A 14,326-nucleotide genomic window follows, 5' to 3' on the forward strand; every position below is an offset into this window, starting at 1 on the left:
CTGCTGCATAATCTCTCCACTGGGAAATTTGTAGTATGTTACAGCTGTGGATAGGCTCATGGTAGTGCAATAGGCAGAGCTTTTTAAGCAAGCTGCAGGGAGCTTATTTACAAGCACTTTCCTCCTACAGAGAACTTCTGTGATATTCTGGTGCAGAATAACAGGCGATCATTGATGCTTTCCCCTTTTGTAGAATGGCTAGCATGGGTTCTGGAAGGGCCAACACTGTCTCTTGCATGCAGCAAAAACAAAGCTGCATGTATGGGAATGATGGACAGGAGGATTTTAAAGCTGAGTAATTCCCCACCCACTGCACCTTGTGTGTTTTCTGGGATTGTGGTGATGTGCTGTGCCTGCTCAGAAACTGGCTTTATACTACTGCAAGAGTGCTCTACATGGATTTATTTTACTCTTCCAACTAGCTATATGATGGATCAGTCCTTTAGGGTCTTTTTCTCTAGAGCAGAGAAACCTTAATCACACTTTAAACCAGTGGCAGTAAATGCTTTCTTAAGTGTGGGTTTTGGAGGACTAAAGGATTATTCATTTCAGAACTGCTAACCCGTAAGAGTAACTAGCAGTCAACACCTTATGCTGAACATGTGCTTTGAAGGTAAGGCCTTTTGCCTCCCTGCAGCTGTTTCACAGAGTTGACATTTGCCAAAAGATGGATGAAATGCATTTGTTCAAATGATAGATATCTCCTGAACGAGAGATATGTTAAGCACACAACTTGTCTCTTTGGTTCAGAAGGCAGGCCCAGAAGGAGCAGAATAGCTGCAGGACTGCTGATCTGATGTAGAAATATCCTTCAGTTTAAAAGTAGGCACCCAAAATGTGAGGAATAAATGTTCTTGGCATCCAACAGATGGTAGTTGACATATTTTCTAGCTGTCAAGTCTTTTGAAATTCTTCTGTTATATATGCTAGAGTTTCACCTTTGTGCTGCCAGGCTGAATATAGAAATGACAACTGGAGGTAGAGGTATTCTACAGCACTCTATAGGTGAAGAGAACTAAGCTGAACCAACAGAAGAGGATTAGTAAATCTTGAATTAGTATGTGCACCTCAGACATCGTGATTGGGATATTCCACGTTAAATTTACCTTGTAGCACAGTTTTCATTGCATCAAGTCTTTGATTGTTGTCTCTAACCTCGGGTAAGAACCGAGTCACCCGCAGCATCTATCTCAAGGACATTTTCCTGACCGTGACCCTAAATTGCAACACGTAAATGTCTTTTGCCTGGTACAGTCCTGGACTGTTTTCTATTGCCTCTGCTTTGAAGTGTCGGCTTTTAGTGAACTCTGCTAACTTTTTATTATTGCATTGAGGCTGAGGCAGAGAAGAGCAATTAAAGGGTTGACATCTTTGGTATTTTTTTAATAGTACATGTGTCAAAATGCATTTAACAAATCATAGTCGATGCAAAAGCCCAATTAATGCTAAAATGTAAGTAGAGTTCCTTTCAGTTGGGAGCAAATGAGAATTTTAAAATGTATAATAACAAAAAGTGGTTGTCTTATTTTAGATATAGGACCTAACAACAACTCCTCTTTCTGAGAATTGAAGTCTTAAAGCCTAAGTCTTCCCTTCTGTTCCAGGATACAGCTGGACAAGAAAGATACAGGACCATCACTACAGCCTACTACCGAGGAGCCATGGGCTTCGTCCTCATGTATGATATCACCAGTGAAGACTCCTTCAATGCAGTGCAGGACTGGTATGAAATATTGTTGTTGTTGGGTTGGTTCGTTCTTTGGCCAATTCTCTCCTCATAATTGTTTGTTGAGAACATTAGACATCCCACCCTCCACAGTGCTTTGCATCACCATGTTCTTTCCTCTTCATCTAAACTCTGAAATAAATGATTTGTTTTTTAAACTCTCCTTAGAAGAAGTTCTCCAGCTTGATTTTAATGAAAAAGTTATAATTCAAATATAGTAGCATACTATAGCAGTTGTTGCTTTTAAAAGTTCTAATTAATTGTAAAGAAATTAATCCTTTAATGCATTATTTGGGTTTATGAGGTTTCTGGCTGTGCTGCTAAACCAATCCAGTTTAACTGGTTGTTTGAGTCAAATCTCATATAAATCTTATAAGGCTAGATCTTTCCAAACTGCCTTAAAAAGTGGTTAATTGTTAATTTTTTTTTTTTTGGAACCTACAAGTGTAGACACATGGAACAGTATTCACCTTGCCTAACTTGAGATAATTAAAAATCTAACTTTACCCATTTAAAACTTGTGAAGTTTAAATTAGTTGTAGTTGTAATAAGAGGAGGAAGAGCAAGGTCTAGGACATAAAGCAAGCATGCCCCTTGGAAGGGGCCTGTCTGTTACCACTGACTACAGAAAGCCCCTGAGCAACTCTATAAGGAATGGTGGGATGGGGGAGAAGGAGTCACCTATTAAATGGGAAGGGTGGGGACTTAGCCCTAAAACTATGTGTGAAAGGGATTCTCGCTGTTATAAACACCTCTGGCTCTGCTGAATTCAGTGCAAATGCAGAAACACCAGAAAATGATTTCTGGACTTTCTGATGACAAAAAGCCAGGAAATATTTTTGGCTTACAGTGAAAAAAGAAAGCATCAGGTCAGTCACTTTAAAAACTCCATGGCAGTATCAAAGCTGCATTGGTACCCAGGCTTGTCTCTCCGACGTTTTGGTGTGCACTTCCCCTTCCCCGCCTGGAGGCTTCCCTTGTAGCTCATGTCACCTGTCTTCTTCCTCGGGAAGAAGTGTCCCATCTCACCCGACACTGTGGTCTGATTTTGGGAGCAGAGCTGTGGCCCAGACCTTGTTCCTGCCTTCCAGACACATACATGTACAGAGCAGGAGGAGCAGTGGTCTTCCCAAAGAGCCAGAGCACGCATCATTGCTGTGGCCATGGGCAGTGCCTGCAGTCCCCTCCGTGGCAGCTGACGGGAGGTGTTTTCTCAGCAGGGACCCAGCACAGTGCCTGGGGTGAGAACATCTGAGCTGCTGCTGCGAGGCAGTGGCCGCAGGCACGGCACAGATAAGCAGAAGGCTGGACCCTGTTGCTGGAGCTCATTTTCTGACGTGGCAGCCTCTCAAAGTGACACCAGACTTTGTGTAGGAAATACAGGGCATGGGGAGGCAGGGGAAAGGCTGTGTTTATCCTCAGAAGCAGTACCCCTGTGGCTCCCCATAAATGTCTTGCAATCATTTCTGCTTGTTACCCTGTTGCTGTATACTGCAGATAGGTATGGTCAACGTGCAAAGAAAGGCAATGCAGTGGTTAATGTAATCTCCCAAGTCTGACAGATTGATTTGCAATGATCTCAGCGACCTACCGGCAGCATGTGACATATGCTGGCTATGGCACTGGCTCTTAGCATTCAGCTCAGTCTGTTTTTTTGTTGAACACCTATTCTGTATCCCCTAATCTAGGTTGTAACTCAAAAGCAGCAACAACATGGTTTATTGTTGCTTGTAATTTGGCCTTTTTCCACTGAAGCAGTTGGTCACGATCATCACATCTAAAGATGTACTCTCCAATTTCACCCCATCTCCAGTATCATGACACCATGCTGCAGAAGGTGAACTGCAACACCTTCCCCAAGTTGTCCTTCAGCAGCTAATGATAGAGGAATATATTTTTTTCCTTGCTAGAAACACAAACCCAAAGGTTTTGCCAAAACCAGGTTCCTCCATGTCGCACACCCTCCACCAAGCTCAGATGAAGCTTTTTCTGCAAGTGTCTGCACAGGGATTTTTTCCATAGGAGTGCAGGCATGTGAGCTATGGTATTATCTTTCACTAAACTGTAAATATTTTCAGCTTCGTTCCCTGATGAAATAAGAGATATATGACCACACAGTTCATCTACCTGCCTATCTGTTGGTTCCGCTCTAATAAGTTTTACTTCTCAGTCTTAATTTAGCCAAAAAATACTAAATCTCAGCGTCTGGGCTGCTACTATTTTAGTGTGTAGAGGAGACGTTTAACCTGAAGCTTTGTATTGGAAGCGGTTTAACCTCTGTTCTATCAAAGGTAATGGTGCAAATGTTAAGAATTAGGAAAGGTCAGCTTTGTGTATTTGGTTTCATGTCTTCCTGTGCCACGGGGGCTGCGTGAATATCTTTGCTAAGAGCACCTTATCAGCCAAAGGACAGAGGTCAACCATCAGTTTATTTTTACTCTATATATCAGGAATCTTTCCAACCAGTTTTAAGATTCTGAGCCCAAATGATGTAGTGGGGCAGATAAAATCAGCCTGTGGTAGCCCATTTCCTTCCTTTGTGAAGCTTGTCCACAGGAGAGGAGATGAGGACGGTAGCAAAGCCAGCATCGCTGTACCAGCAGAGTCCTCTAGTGGCAATGCAGTTAAGAGATGTTTTTTTCCTAGTCTGCAAAACTGCTTTCTAAACTTCTGAAGGGACAAGAAATGGGAACAAAGGCTTTTGTATCAGCCTCTGCCATTTGCTAGCATTGCGAGTAGGTAAGATTTTTTGGTTGTTTTTTTTTTTTTTCACCATGTTGAGTGAGACAGTTATGCTTCAAAAAAAATTAGACTAGATCTGGTCTTCAGTCAGGAACTGTACTCTCTGTGGAAAATTAAGGTGTCTACTACTTGAGCTCCTTTAGCTCAGAACCTTTATCTCCATGAGCCTAGTCCATTCTTCAGGTCAAGTGTGAGACAGCAGCATGCCTAATGATAAAACCAGAGCCCTAGCAGTCCTGCGGTGCTTCTGTTTGGTGCTGATGAGAGGCTGGAGTGGCAGCAGTTGGGGAGCTGTACAGGCTGCAAAGTCCGTAGCATGCTGCTGACGCTCAGCCCTGCCTTGTCTTGTCCATCCCATGTAGATAGGACAGCCTTCCTGCTCTGCCTGCTATGCCCAAGAGGGACAACCTCTGTAAGAGTGAGAGGGCTAGACCCAGAATGTTTGGGACATGAGACGGTCTGATGGGAGGACAAGTGCCTGGACCACTGCTTCTCCACTAATGAAGCTGCTACCCTCAGTAGTATTGCTCCTAGGTTCCCAGGAAATGGCAAAGTTGCAAGCTGCTTTTTACCTTGCAAGGAAGCTGTTTGGCCCGATACGTGAGTTGCCTCTCTGCTCGCAGAGGTTTAAGCGAGGCTACAACAAACCACACTAGTTCTAAGACCATACTTCAGCCCTCACTGAAGTTAAATGGGGCATCCACCTAGAATATATGCAAAAGCTAACAGCCAAGCTCATCCCAGGTCTTCTTACATCCTGCAAGTTTCCAGAAATTACAGCAATTAATCCTACACATCCTTTTTCTCTTTTAAGTGTCCTGCTATCCTAGCTGACTAGTGATGCGTTTTTCAGTATCCAGCTACAGTAGATAAAGAATACTTTTAAGTTGAATATTTTGTTATAAATGCAGCATGATGCAGCAGATTGGCTGACCTTTTAGACAGTGAGAATAAAACAGCAGTATGCAGTTAATGCAAGTAAAATCCAGTAAGGAACCTGTTAACCTTCCCAGTTATTTTTAAAATAGCGTCTGTGGGTGGAATTGTAGTGTTTCTCTGGCATAAAAAATGAGTAAGCCACCTGCCATGTGATCATGGGACTGGGTTCATAAAGTAAATACAATCGAGCTTAGGAGGATACCTCAGGAAGATCATCAGCAAACAGAATATGAAGTGATGCGCCTTCCACTAACTTTTGGCTGCTGTCCATCCCAGTCCATTCTCATTGGCTGGTAAGAATTTCCCACCTGAACATAATTCCTTGGTCCTAAAATTGTACCCATTCACAGAACCTTGGAATGGGTCAAGTTGTGTACACTAGTTATCTATGTGTTTTACAGTAGGACATTCTCCAGCCCTAAAGCCTTACTTCTTGCTGGTGCTCTGCCTACTGCTGTTTAGTGATTCAGGGTTTTTAAGATGCTGTGCAAGCAGGCTGTCAACAGAAGTCTCAGCCCATCTCACTGCTTTCTCTTGTACCATCTATTCCTGCAGAGCTCCCTACAGAAAACAAGCCAAAAGCATGAACAAACAGCTGAACCAGAGACTTGGCACTCCAAGTAAGCTCTCACCCATGACAAACTCTTACCTTCTGTTGAGCTTATAGGGGTGTGCATAGATCTCAAAATTCATCTGCTTAATTAGACCAAAATTATGGGAAGGTAGCCTTGTGCAAAGTCAGCTGTCCGTCAGAGAGAAGTCTTTTCCCTTCCAGACCTCTGCAGCATCTTAGAGCTTGTATCCTCTCTCTGCAGGTTGTGCTCACTTTATTATTCTCCAAGCCTTTTCACGAGTCTCCAACATCCCCTCTAAAACTGCCTCCCATGTATGTATGGTGTACTTTACCTCTTGTCTCTGGCTCATTGGCATCTGACTGTTTTAAAAGCCTCCTGACCTGGCCTCACCTACCCACAAGGGAAATGAGAATATCTCCTCCAGTCTGCCATAGGATTTCTTCCTTGGCTCATCTTTTTACCATACCCTTCTTAAGACTGCATGTCCTAAAGAGGCTTCTGGTTTGCTTTGTGTCACTCCAGAAATACTTCTCCTAAACCAAGTAAAGGTACTCCTTTACTCCTGATCTCCTGAATGAGAAGGATTATGGCTATATATCAGGTATTTAGACAAGCTCTCCAGGTACTATATGAATGTGAAGTACAGTCTTTCCTTCATTCACATGAATCATGCCAATTAATGAAAATTATCTTAAAGCAGCTGCGAAAGAGTAAGATACACAATTTAAATGCATTTGGGAATATCTAGAACATCACCTGCTCTCTTGCTCCTTCACTGGGAAAGGTATGACAGATTGTATGAGAAGCCTTAAAAGGTTAAGCCTGAGTGATTTTCCTTACTGCAGTGTGGCAAGAGTACAGTCAGGTTATTTTACAAGAAAAAGCATAAATGGGCAAAAGCAAATATGGGTTTTACATGATATATGAAAATAACTAATTATTTTGTTTGAATAATAAGACATCTTTCCTGTAGGGTGAGTGAAAGGGTTAAATAAGCGTTCGTGGCTTTCAGCTTAGTTTCTAGATTATTTTTAGTAGGCTCCTTTGACAGTTATTACTTGACATTGGCTTGATAGTTTTGTGTGTAGATAAATCAGTCGTTTATACCTCATTTGAAACTGTACTGAAACTAGAATATACTCAGCATTTGATAATGTAAAGTAAATAGAAAATATTATGGAAATTCTGCTTTGGACAATCTAGACAATTTCATAGAAGGGAAGAAAAAATTGGTTGCATTTAACTTAGATTTACATGACAGCTGGGTTAAAAAAAAGTCAACTTTATTTATCTTTAAGGCTGATCTCCAAATTAGCTTGTTGATACATCCATGTAACTGTGAACCTGAGACTATTTTTCTTCTAAGCGTGAAGCATAAAACCCATGCTTTATCGTTAATTTGGGGAATTCAGCACAAATAAGGCACAGCATTGTTATTGTATCACAGAAATATATTTTTCCCAGTGTGTATATTGAACTGCCCTGATAGTTGAGAAACATCTCAATTGCACAAGCCTTTTTATTTATTTATTTACTTACCTTTCCAAAAGCTTCTGGAAATTTGCTGCCTTTCTTTTTGTATGGGGATCAGGGTTTCTTTTAATGATGTTCTTCATAACTTTGTTTGTTTGTTTGTTTGTTATTCCTAATGAGTGTAAATGTCAGTGTTCTGCGAGAGAAGTTTTTCACTAACTTGTTCAAAACAAGGAGAAGGATGAGTTTCTGTGGGAGATCTTTCATGTTTTTTTCTTCTTTTTCATTTTCTAAGTAATTCTGTTTAAATAGCAAAGATTTGGCAGTGTGTCCCCATACAATCCCCCAGGGGCTCTCTCTGGACTGGGAGTTGGAAGAGGTGCCTGGTTATAGGTGTTTTAAATTGAACCTGGAGAGACTTTCTTACTCTCTGTTGCTTAGGGAGAACGACTGGGAAGATTTCATCTTCCTGGGCTTTTGGTTGATTTCTGAGGTCACTCCCTTGTGATTAGCCTTGAGAAACTCCAGAGTACCACATAAACTCATCACAGACTCTCATTAGCTCTCTCAGGGCTTGTCTACATGAAGGCAGTCAAAGGGGTGAAAACGGAGGAGGCAAAACTGGGATTGGAGTGAGTGTCTTTCCAGGAGGACACTAAGAGTAAGAAGTTTCACTGCCAAAGTCTTTGGGGTTTTTTGCATGTTGCAGTATGGGTCTGGGCTTGTGCAGTGGGCTTGGTTTAGGTTTATGTTTTCCAGTTTCCAGTGCAATCCACACAGGCTGCTGCTTAAAGGCAAGTTGCACAGTGAAATGACCCCCTTTTTCCTAGATATCTGAAAGTAACATGACTGGCTGCTTTCCATACAAAAAGCAAGCAAGTGACTCAAACTAATTAAAAATTATCATTAGTAGATCAGAGCTGGAAGCTGCTAATTCAAAAAAAGAGGAATTGAGTGCTTTATTGTTAAGGGAGTTCAAGCAAACTAAACAGAAGTAAAAATCTGAGGGGACTCCTGGCTCCTCTGGGAAATGGCAGGTTTGCCTGATACTGTAGTATCCTGTATGGAGGGCTGGGGAGTAGGGACAAAGAGTGGGAAGGTGAGTTAGGGACTGGAGGAGAGGTGGAGGAGAGGAGGAGTGTATCACTTCTGGCAGAGCAGCCTAAGGGAAGGGGAGAGAGTCTTAAAAGACAGAGCTGACTTGGTGAAGATAAAATAGATTGGGCGAGTCTGAAAAAATGGATGAAAGTGAATAGTACCAAGCTAATACTATTCTGCTGCTGGCTCTGCGACACCGCACTGAGGATGGTGGGAAAGGACTGGCCCCTTCTATTTTGTCATAGAAAAACTATAAAGAGGCCAAATGTAAGGTCAAGACTCCTGAGGTCCACAGCTAGCTCCGCTCCAGTTTCAGCACATGAGCCACAGAGAGCTTTAGAGGCTTTAAGTTCATCCCAGTGCTCCTGCTTAAACTCCCATGCACTTGATCCCTATGTCATTGAAGTTAGCATTTGTCTGATACATGCCGTCTGTCATTGCATCTGCTGTTTCCTGCCTTAGGTATCACTTAATCCTGCTGGGTTCAAATATTAGCTCACGGAGCCTTACCTTGATCTCATATCTTCCCGATTTGGTAAATTTCTGTTTTCTCTTTAGCAATTGCTTCCACGTTTCTATGCAATTTTCAGTCTCCGTGAACCAGTTTTCCTGTTCAAGCAAAGATGACTTGATGCTTCCGTTTGACTCTCAAAACACAGTTTCTTATGGTGTTGTTAAAACTCTGCAGCAAATGTGCTGCAGCAAATGAGCATCTTTTTTGTCTGCTCCGAATTATTGTTACATGTTTTACAAGAAGCTGTGAATCTAGCATGAAGTGTGTATCTATTGTATGGCTTTCTCTATAGGGACAATATCCTTAAGAGGTGTAATTGATTGTTGTTCCTCTGACAGATTACAGCTGAAGGAGAATAAGCTTTAGAAGAATGCTTTTTTTGTCCCTACACTTCAAAAATTATTCAATTCAGCTTTTTGTCTGGATCTCATGATCTTTAAAACACTTGCAAAGTCTTAACAAGAAACTTCATTGTCACACAAAGTTAAGGAGTAGTAAAATAGAATGGTGCTATAAATTACATAGTCTGCATTCTTGCATTGTGTGTAAGCTTGGTCATTTGTCTTTTAACCAACACACAGTCTTGAGACATTGATGTTGTCATAAGTGGTACTTGTTTTCATACTTAATATATGATTGTATTTTGGCACAGCTGATGGAATGTAACAATCTTTTTTGACTTGCTGTAGGGCCACACAAATCAAGACTTACTCCTGGGACAATGCACAAGTGATCCTGGTTGGGAACAAATGTGACATGGAGGATGAAAGAATTGTTCCTGTCGAGAAGGGGAAACATCTGGCGGATCAGCTAGGTACATGTCAAAGCTCTTCTTTCTACTCTTTTTCCTGTGCTTCTTCATACTGTATTCCTTTTAGTTTGTACAATAACAAGTCCTTCCAACAGTAATATTTTAATAATGGTATCACAACTGAGCAGTGTAATATATTCTAAGTCCATATTTTACTTGCTTAGTACTGAGTAGTACCTTCTTGTAGTGTCGCTGTATCTGTAAAGCTAGTATCTAAGGACGTAAGGAAGATAAAGTTTGCCTGGAGAGAACAGCTTTTATTAGCTCAGTGGAATGAAAAGAAAAAAAGTTTTCATAAACACAATTCTGTCTCCAGGTCTCTAAGTACCATATAATCATTTTCAGAATGCAAACATTTGATTTTTGTAGAAGAATTTTATTTCTTTTTTTGCAACTAAACAGTGAAAAAAGACGTTTATACATCAGAACTGTAGAGTTGAGTGAAATGTATTTTAAAAATGTACCAGACTTCCTTATCCAGGTAGGGAAATGACATTATGTTATTGATGTGGGATAGAAAAAGCAAAACAGTTCCATTGAGAGGAAGATGGGATTGCAATGAAAATTTTAGAACGAACAGTAAACTAAACTCATCCTAATTTCTCATTTATTTCTCATTTTTCATTATATATTATAGCATATATGACCTTTTTAATATGGAATCAGGGCTTCTGTGTTAAGATTTAACTATATTGTCATCTTCTCTTAAAGAATTCATAGTGGCAAGTAAATCCTGTTAAAATTTAATTCAGTTAACAGTGGAGGCCCTTACAGTGAGCATACTGTAAATATTTGTTTAGCTTGTAAGGGTAGAAATTCTTATCAGACCCAAAGGAATCGCCATCATCCCCAATTTATAAAATCCTATGTTATCTTCAGTTCTTAAGCAGTACTTGGAAGGTGCATAATATATTGTTAAACTGAGCGTACTGGAGTTCCAGTACACACTGCGTGCATTTTTGTAGTTTAAAGTGTGACCTTGATCAAATTGCATGTTATGGTTAAATCTTAGATAATGAGTATTTATTAGTTGGGAGGTTTGCTATTGTTGTTTTGGGTTGGTTTGTTGTTGCTTTTTTAATGAAGGGAAGGTATAGAAACCCTGCTTATAGATGAGTATAAAGTATGGCTTTGTGATAGGGACCTGTGTGATATAAACAAAAAGATGGCCACTGTTCCAAAGCGTTAAGAGTAATCAGATTATTTTCTCATGTTTCACATGGAAAAAAAAAAAAAGGCATGTCTGCAAAGGCCTGTAGGTTTAGAGCCTTCAAGTGTCAATTCTACATATGCTAAGCACAAAGGGGTCCCATTCGTGACTGGAGCCTTGAGATACTGCCATCATAAAGAAATAATGAGCAAATATCAAACTAAACCCTCTAATTTCCCATCGCTATTATTATTGTAATAATAATTATTTACATGTAAGACTAGCAAAGCAAACAAAGACATGGCTAGTTTGCAAAATCAGTTAAGGTTCTTCTTTACACATCAGAATTTAATTTGCTTTTGAAAATATGAATGTGAATAAACTCGGTTCCTGGCTTGCAGACTCTCAGAATGGTTGTCAATGCATGTGTGCCCACATATTTTGCAAGAATAATTACGCTGTTAGTAGTTGAAAATTTGTCCAGAGCAATGTAACGGCAAATAGAGTGTTTTACTGGAACTCCCACTCCTATTTGGACTTCTAATGTTTTTTCTCCCCCCAAAATTCATCTGTTTGTTTAAATACAAAGTTATCATCTAGAATCTGAATCCTTTACCTATGGGACACTTCAAAACACACATGCGCACAGAGTTACCATAGCAACTGACTCCATCAGTAAGAAACTGTTCTGCTGAAGAATCCCCAATTCTGTCCCCGACCTGTCCTCACACTTGTCCAGCTCACCCTGGAGAAAAATACCCCAGTGCAGAGCAAAACAGAAGCTAACCATGCCTTTGGAAAGTGCTGTCCCAGTCCTCTTCTTCTGTAGACTCCCAAAATAATAAATGCTTTTTTTAAAAGGGCTGAAAAATAGATCTGGTTCTATCAGTCTGTTTTTCCTCATATTAACTGCGCTAACGTGTACAGCATTATCTGAAATTACTTTGTGTGTTAGGTGGGAGGAATCTCTTTAATTGACTATCGACTGCTTAAACTGCTAGCTTTCATCATAGTGACTCACGTAAAGGTTATCCTTCAGTGTGTTTATCTAAGCTTGTAGAGTGACATTAACATCACTGAAATCATTTCCTAATCAGATTAAGAAACTGTTACTGCTCTGAACGTGAACTAAAGTAAAACAGATTCAGCGACAGCAGAAGCTAAACCAATGTTGGACTGACAAATACCTAAGTTCAGTTCTTTGATTTCTTTTTATTGCCTTTTATATACACTTTTAATCATCGTCAAAGACAGCAAGTGGGGCAGCAAAGAGCCCTCATCTGATGCAGGACAGCCGTCCTTATTTAGTAATGAGGCAAACATCTCCACCGTCACTTCACCCCTTGTCCCATGATTTTTAAAAAGTGTTAGAACGGGGTAGATACCTACTTGTTACCTCACATATCAAGGTGACTCGGGCTACCTGCAGCGCAGACTAATCAGTTAAGATGACTTACCTTTCTCTTCATTTGTGGCAGAATCAAAGAAAACTGATGCAATACAGAATATCCCCAAAATGAAGCACAACAGAATGTAGCTTATTGCAAAATAAACTCTGTCGTCCTTGAGCTCTCACTGTTGGCAATATAACAACCTGGTGGAACAGAAGCAGCCGCCGTTGTAAGTGATGGTTGGCCTTTCAGTCCCCTGGGGTTAGAAAGATAAAGAAATGTTTCGCAGTTCATCACATTTCTGCTGGCTGAGGCAGGCTCGTCTGTGAGAAGGCTGGTTCTTGCGTAGCGCTGGGTGTCAATGGGAGGCAGCAGGAACAGCTGTCCGTGCCATCCCCACCTTGGCTTAACTCCAGCCTGGCTGTTTGAGGTGGTTTTTTTCAGTCAGAGAGGGTCAGTGTTTGAGAATCCATACTCATCACTGCAGCTAGGAGCTGGTCATGGGACACTGAAATTACTCTGTAGGAGGCGCACAACATTATTTGTAATTCAGCAGTGCTGAACGGCCCTTGTCAGGACAGGTGCTCTGTCGTGACGTGTGCTATACAAGTATTAATCACCCTGAAGAGCTTTCTGCCTAAACAGACAAAGAATGGGAAAAAACAAGACCAAAGTCATGGAGCATTTTGCTCACAAGCACAGAAGTTGGTCAGCAGAAGGAATACAACCACGATCTTGCTTCTCTTTCTGGTCTGAGCTCTCGCCAGCCTGCAGCAGTGGTTCGTAGGGTAAGCCTGGCCCTCTCGCAGGGCTGCGTGGAGCCCAGGAAGGCCCCTCCGTACGTTCCCAGTCAGTGGCATGTCAGCAGCAGCTGCAGCCCAGGGGATCTTCACTGCTGTAAGGGGGAGAATTCAACTCCCCTGTCCTGGGTTTATTCAGATCTGTATCATCTGCAGGTGTGTTTACCAGGGCAATGGTAAGGATCCATTTATCCCTTTGACTCTTATTGATGAAGTATTTCTGCTCACTGTTCTGAGAGCATGGGAATCAACTGAGCTTAAGAATTGTCTAATGTCTTGTTTCTTAAGGTAAATCCTGAAAAAAATTATTAGTATTTTAAAATGCATCTCCATTATTATCAGTCTCTATTGATTTTTTTTTTTCCCCACTTTTTCTCACAGGTTTTGACTATTTTGAAGCTAGTGCCAAAGAAAACATCAACGTAAGGCAGGTGTTTGAGCGTCTTGTGGATATAATCTGTGAAAAGATGTCGGAGAGTATAGAATCAGACCCTTCCAGGGGCAATTCTGGAAGAAGCATGCGACTCACAGACAACCCACCCCCTTCGCAGCAGAACTGCTCATGCTAGTGACCTTTCTCGCTGAGAAATGTCCTCCTTTTCTGACTAAATTATATCTTTTCGTTTGTGGTGGTGCATTACCATATAGTCCAAAGGCAGAAGTCTCTGTTGTAGGAAACTGGTATGTTTGTTTAATGTGCTGAAGTGTTAATATTATATATTTCCTCATCCAATAATTTAAAAAACAAAAATCTGAATTAATATTGTAACTGCAGCTAGTGTTAATGTGAGTTACACTGAAGAAAGACTCGTATAGTGTTGCAAATGTTATTTCCACAGAAAATGTTGCATTTTTAATTACAAATTCCTCTACTGCAGAAAGAAGTTTTTTGTCAAGAAAGCAGGAAACATAAAAACCAATTAGAAGGGACCAGGTAGAAAACGAAATGGGGAAAAAAATCTCTTATAATGCAATAATATGCTTTTTTTTACATTAAAAAAAAAATCAGTCCCCAGATATTTGAGAATCATTGTTTCTGTCCTCTAGACATGGACCTCAGTTTTTCTGTACAATGGAGCAGAAAGCAGTGCATTTCTGTCTGACAGT

The 14,326-nt window shown here is 40.8% G+C and overlaps 1 protein-coding gene across 1 annotated transcript in view; it reads left to right on the forward strand.

The window, feature by feature from the left end:
* LOC104165445 (ras-related protein Rab-3B-like) overlaps positions 1 to 14,047 on the forward strand; it is a 47,628-nt gene extending 33,581 nt beyond the window's left edge. Inside the window, exons 2-4 of the mRNA XM_009705086.1 lie at positions 1,605 to 1,723; positions 9,757 to 9,881; positions 13,601 to 14,047. Coding sequence (XP_009703388.1) covers positions 1,605 to 1,723; positions 9,757 to 9,881; positions 13,601 to 13,788 — 432 coding nt within the window. The 3' untranslated portion in view covers positions 13,789 to 14,047. The remainder of the gene's footprint in view (positions 1 to 1,604; positions 1,724 to 9,756; positions 9,882 to 13,600) is intronic.
* Positions 14,048 to 14,326: the final 279 nt, after the last annotated feature.

The sequence above is a fragment of the Cariama cristata genome, unplaced genomic scaffold, assembly GCF_000690535.1.
Source record: "Cariama cristata isolate BGI_N322 unplaced genomic scaffold, ASM69053v1 scaffold1618, whole genome shotgun sequence".
Taxonomy (NCBI): Eukaryota; Metazoa; Chordata; class Aves; order Cariamiformes; family Cariamidae; genus Cariama; species Cariama cristata.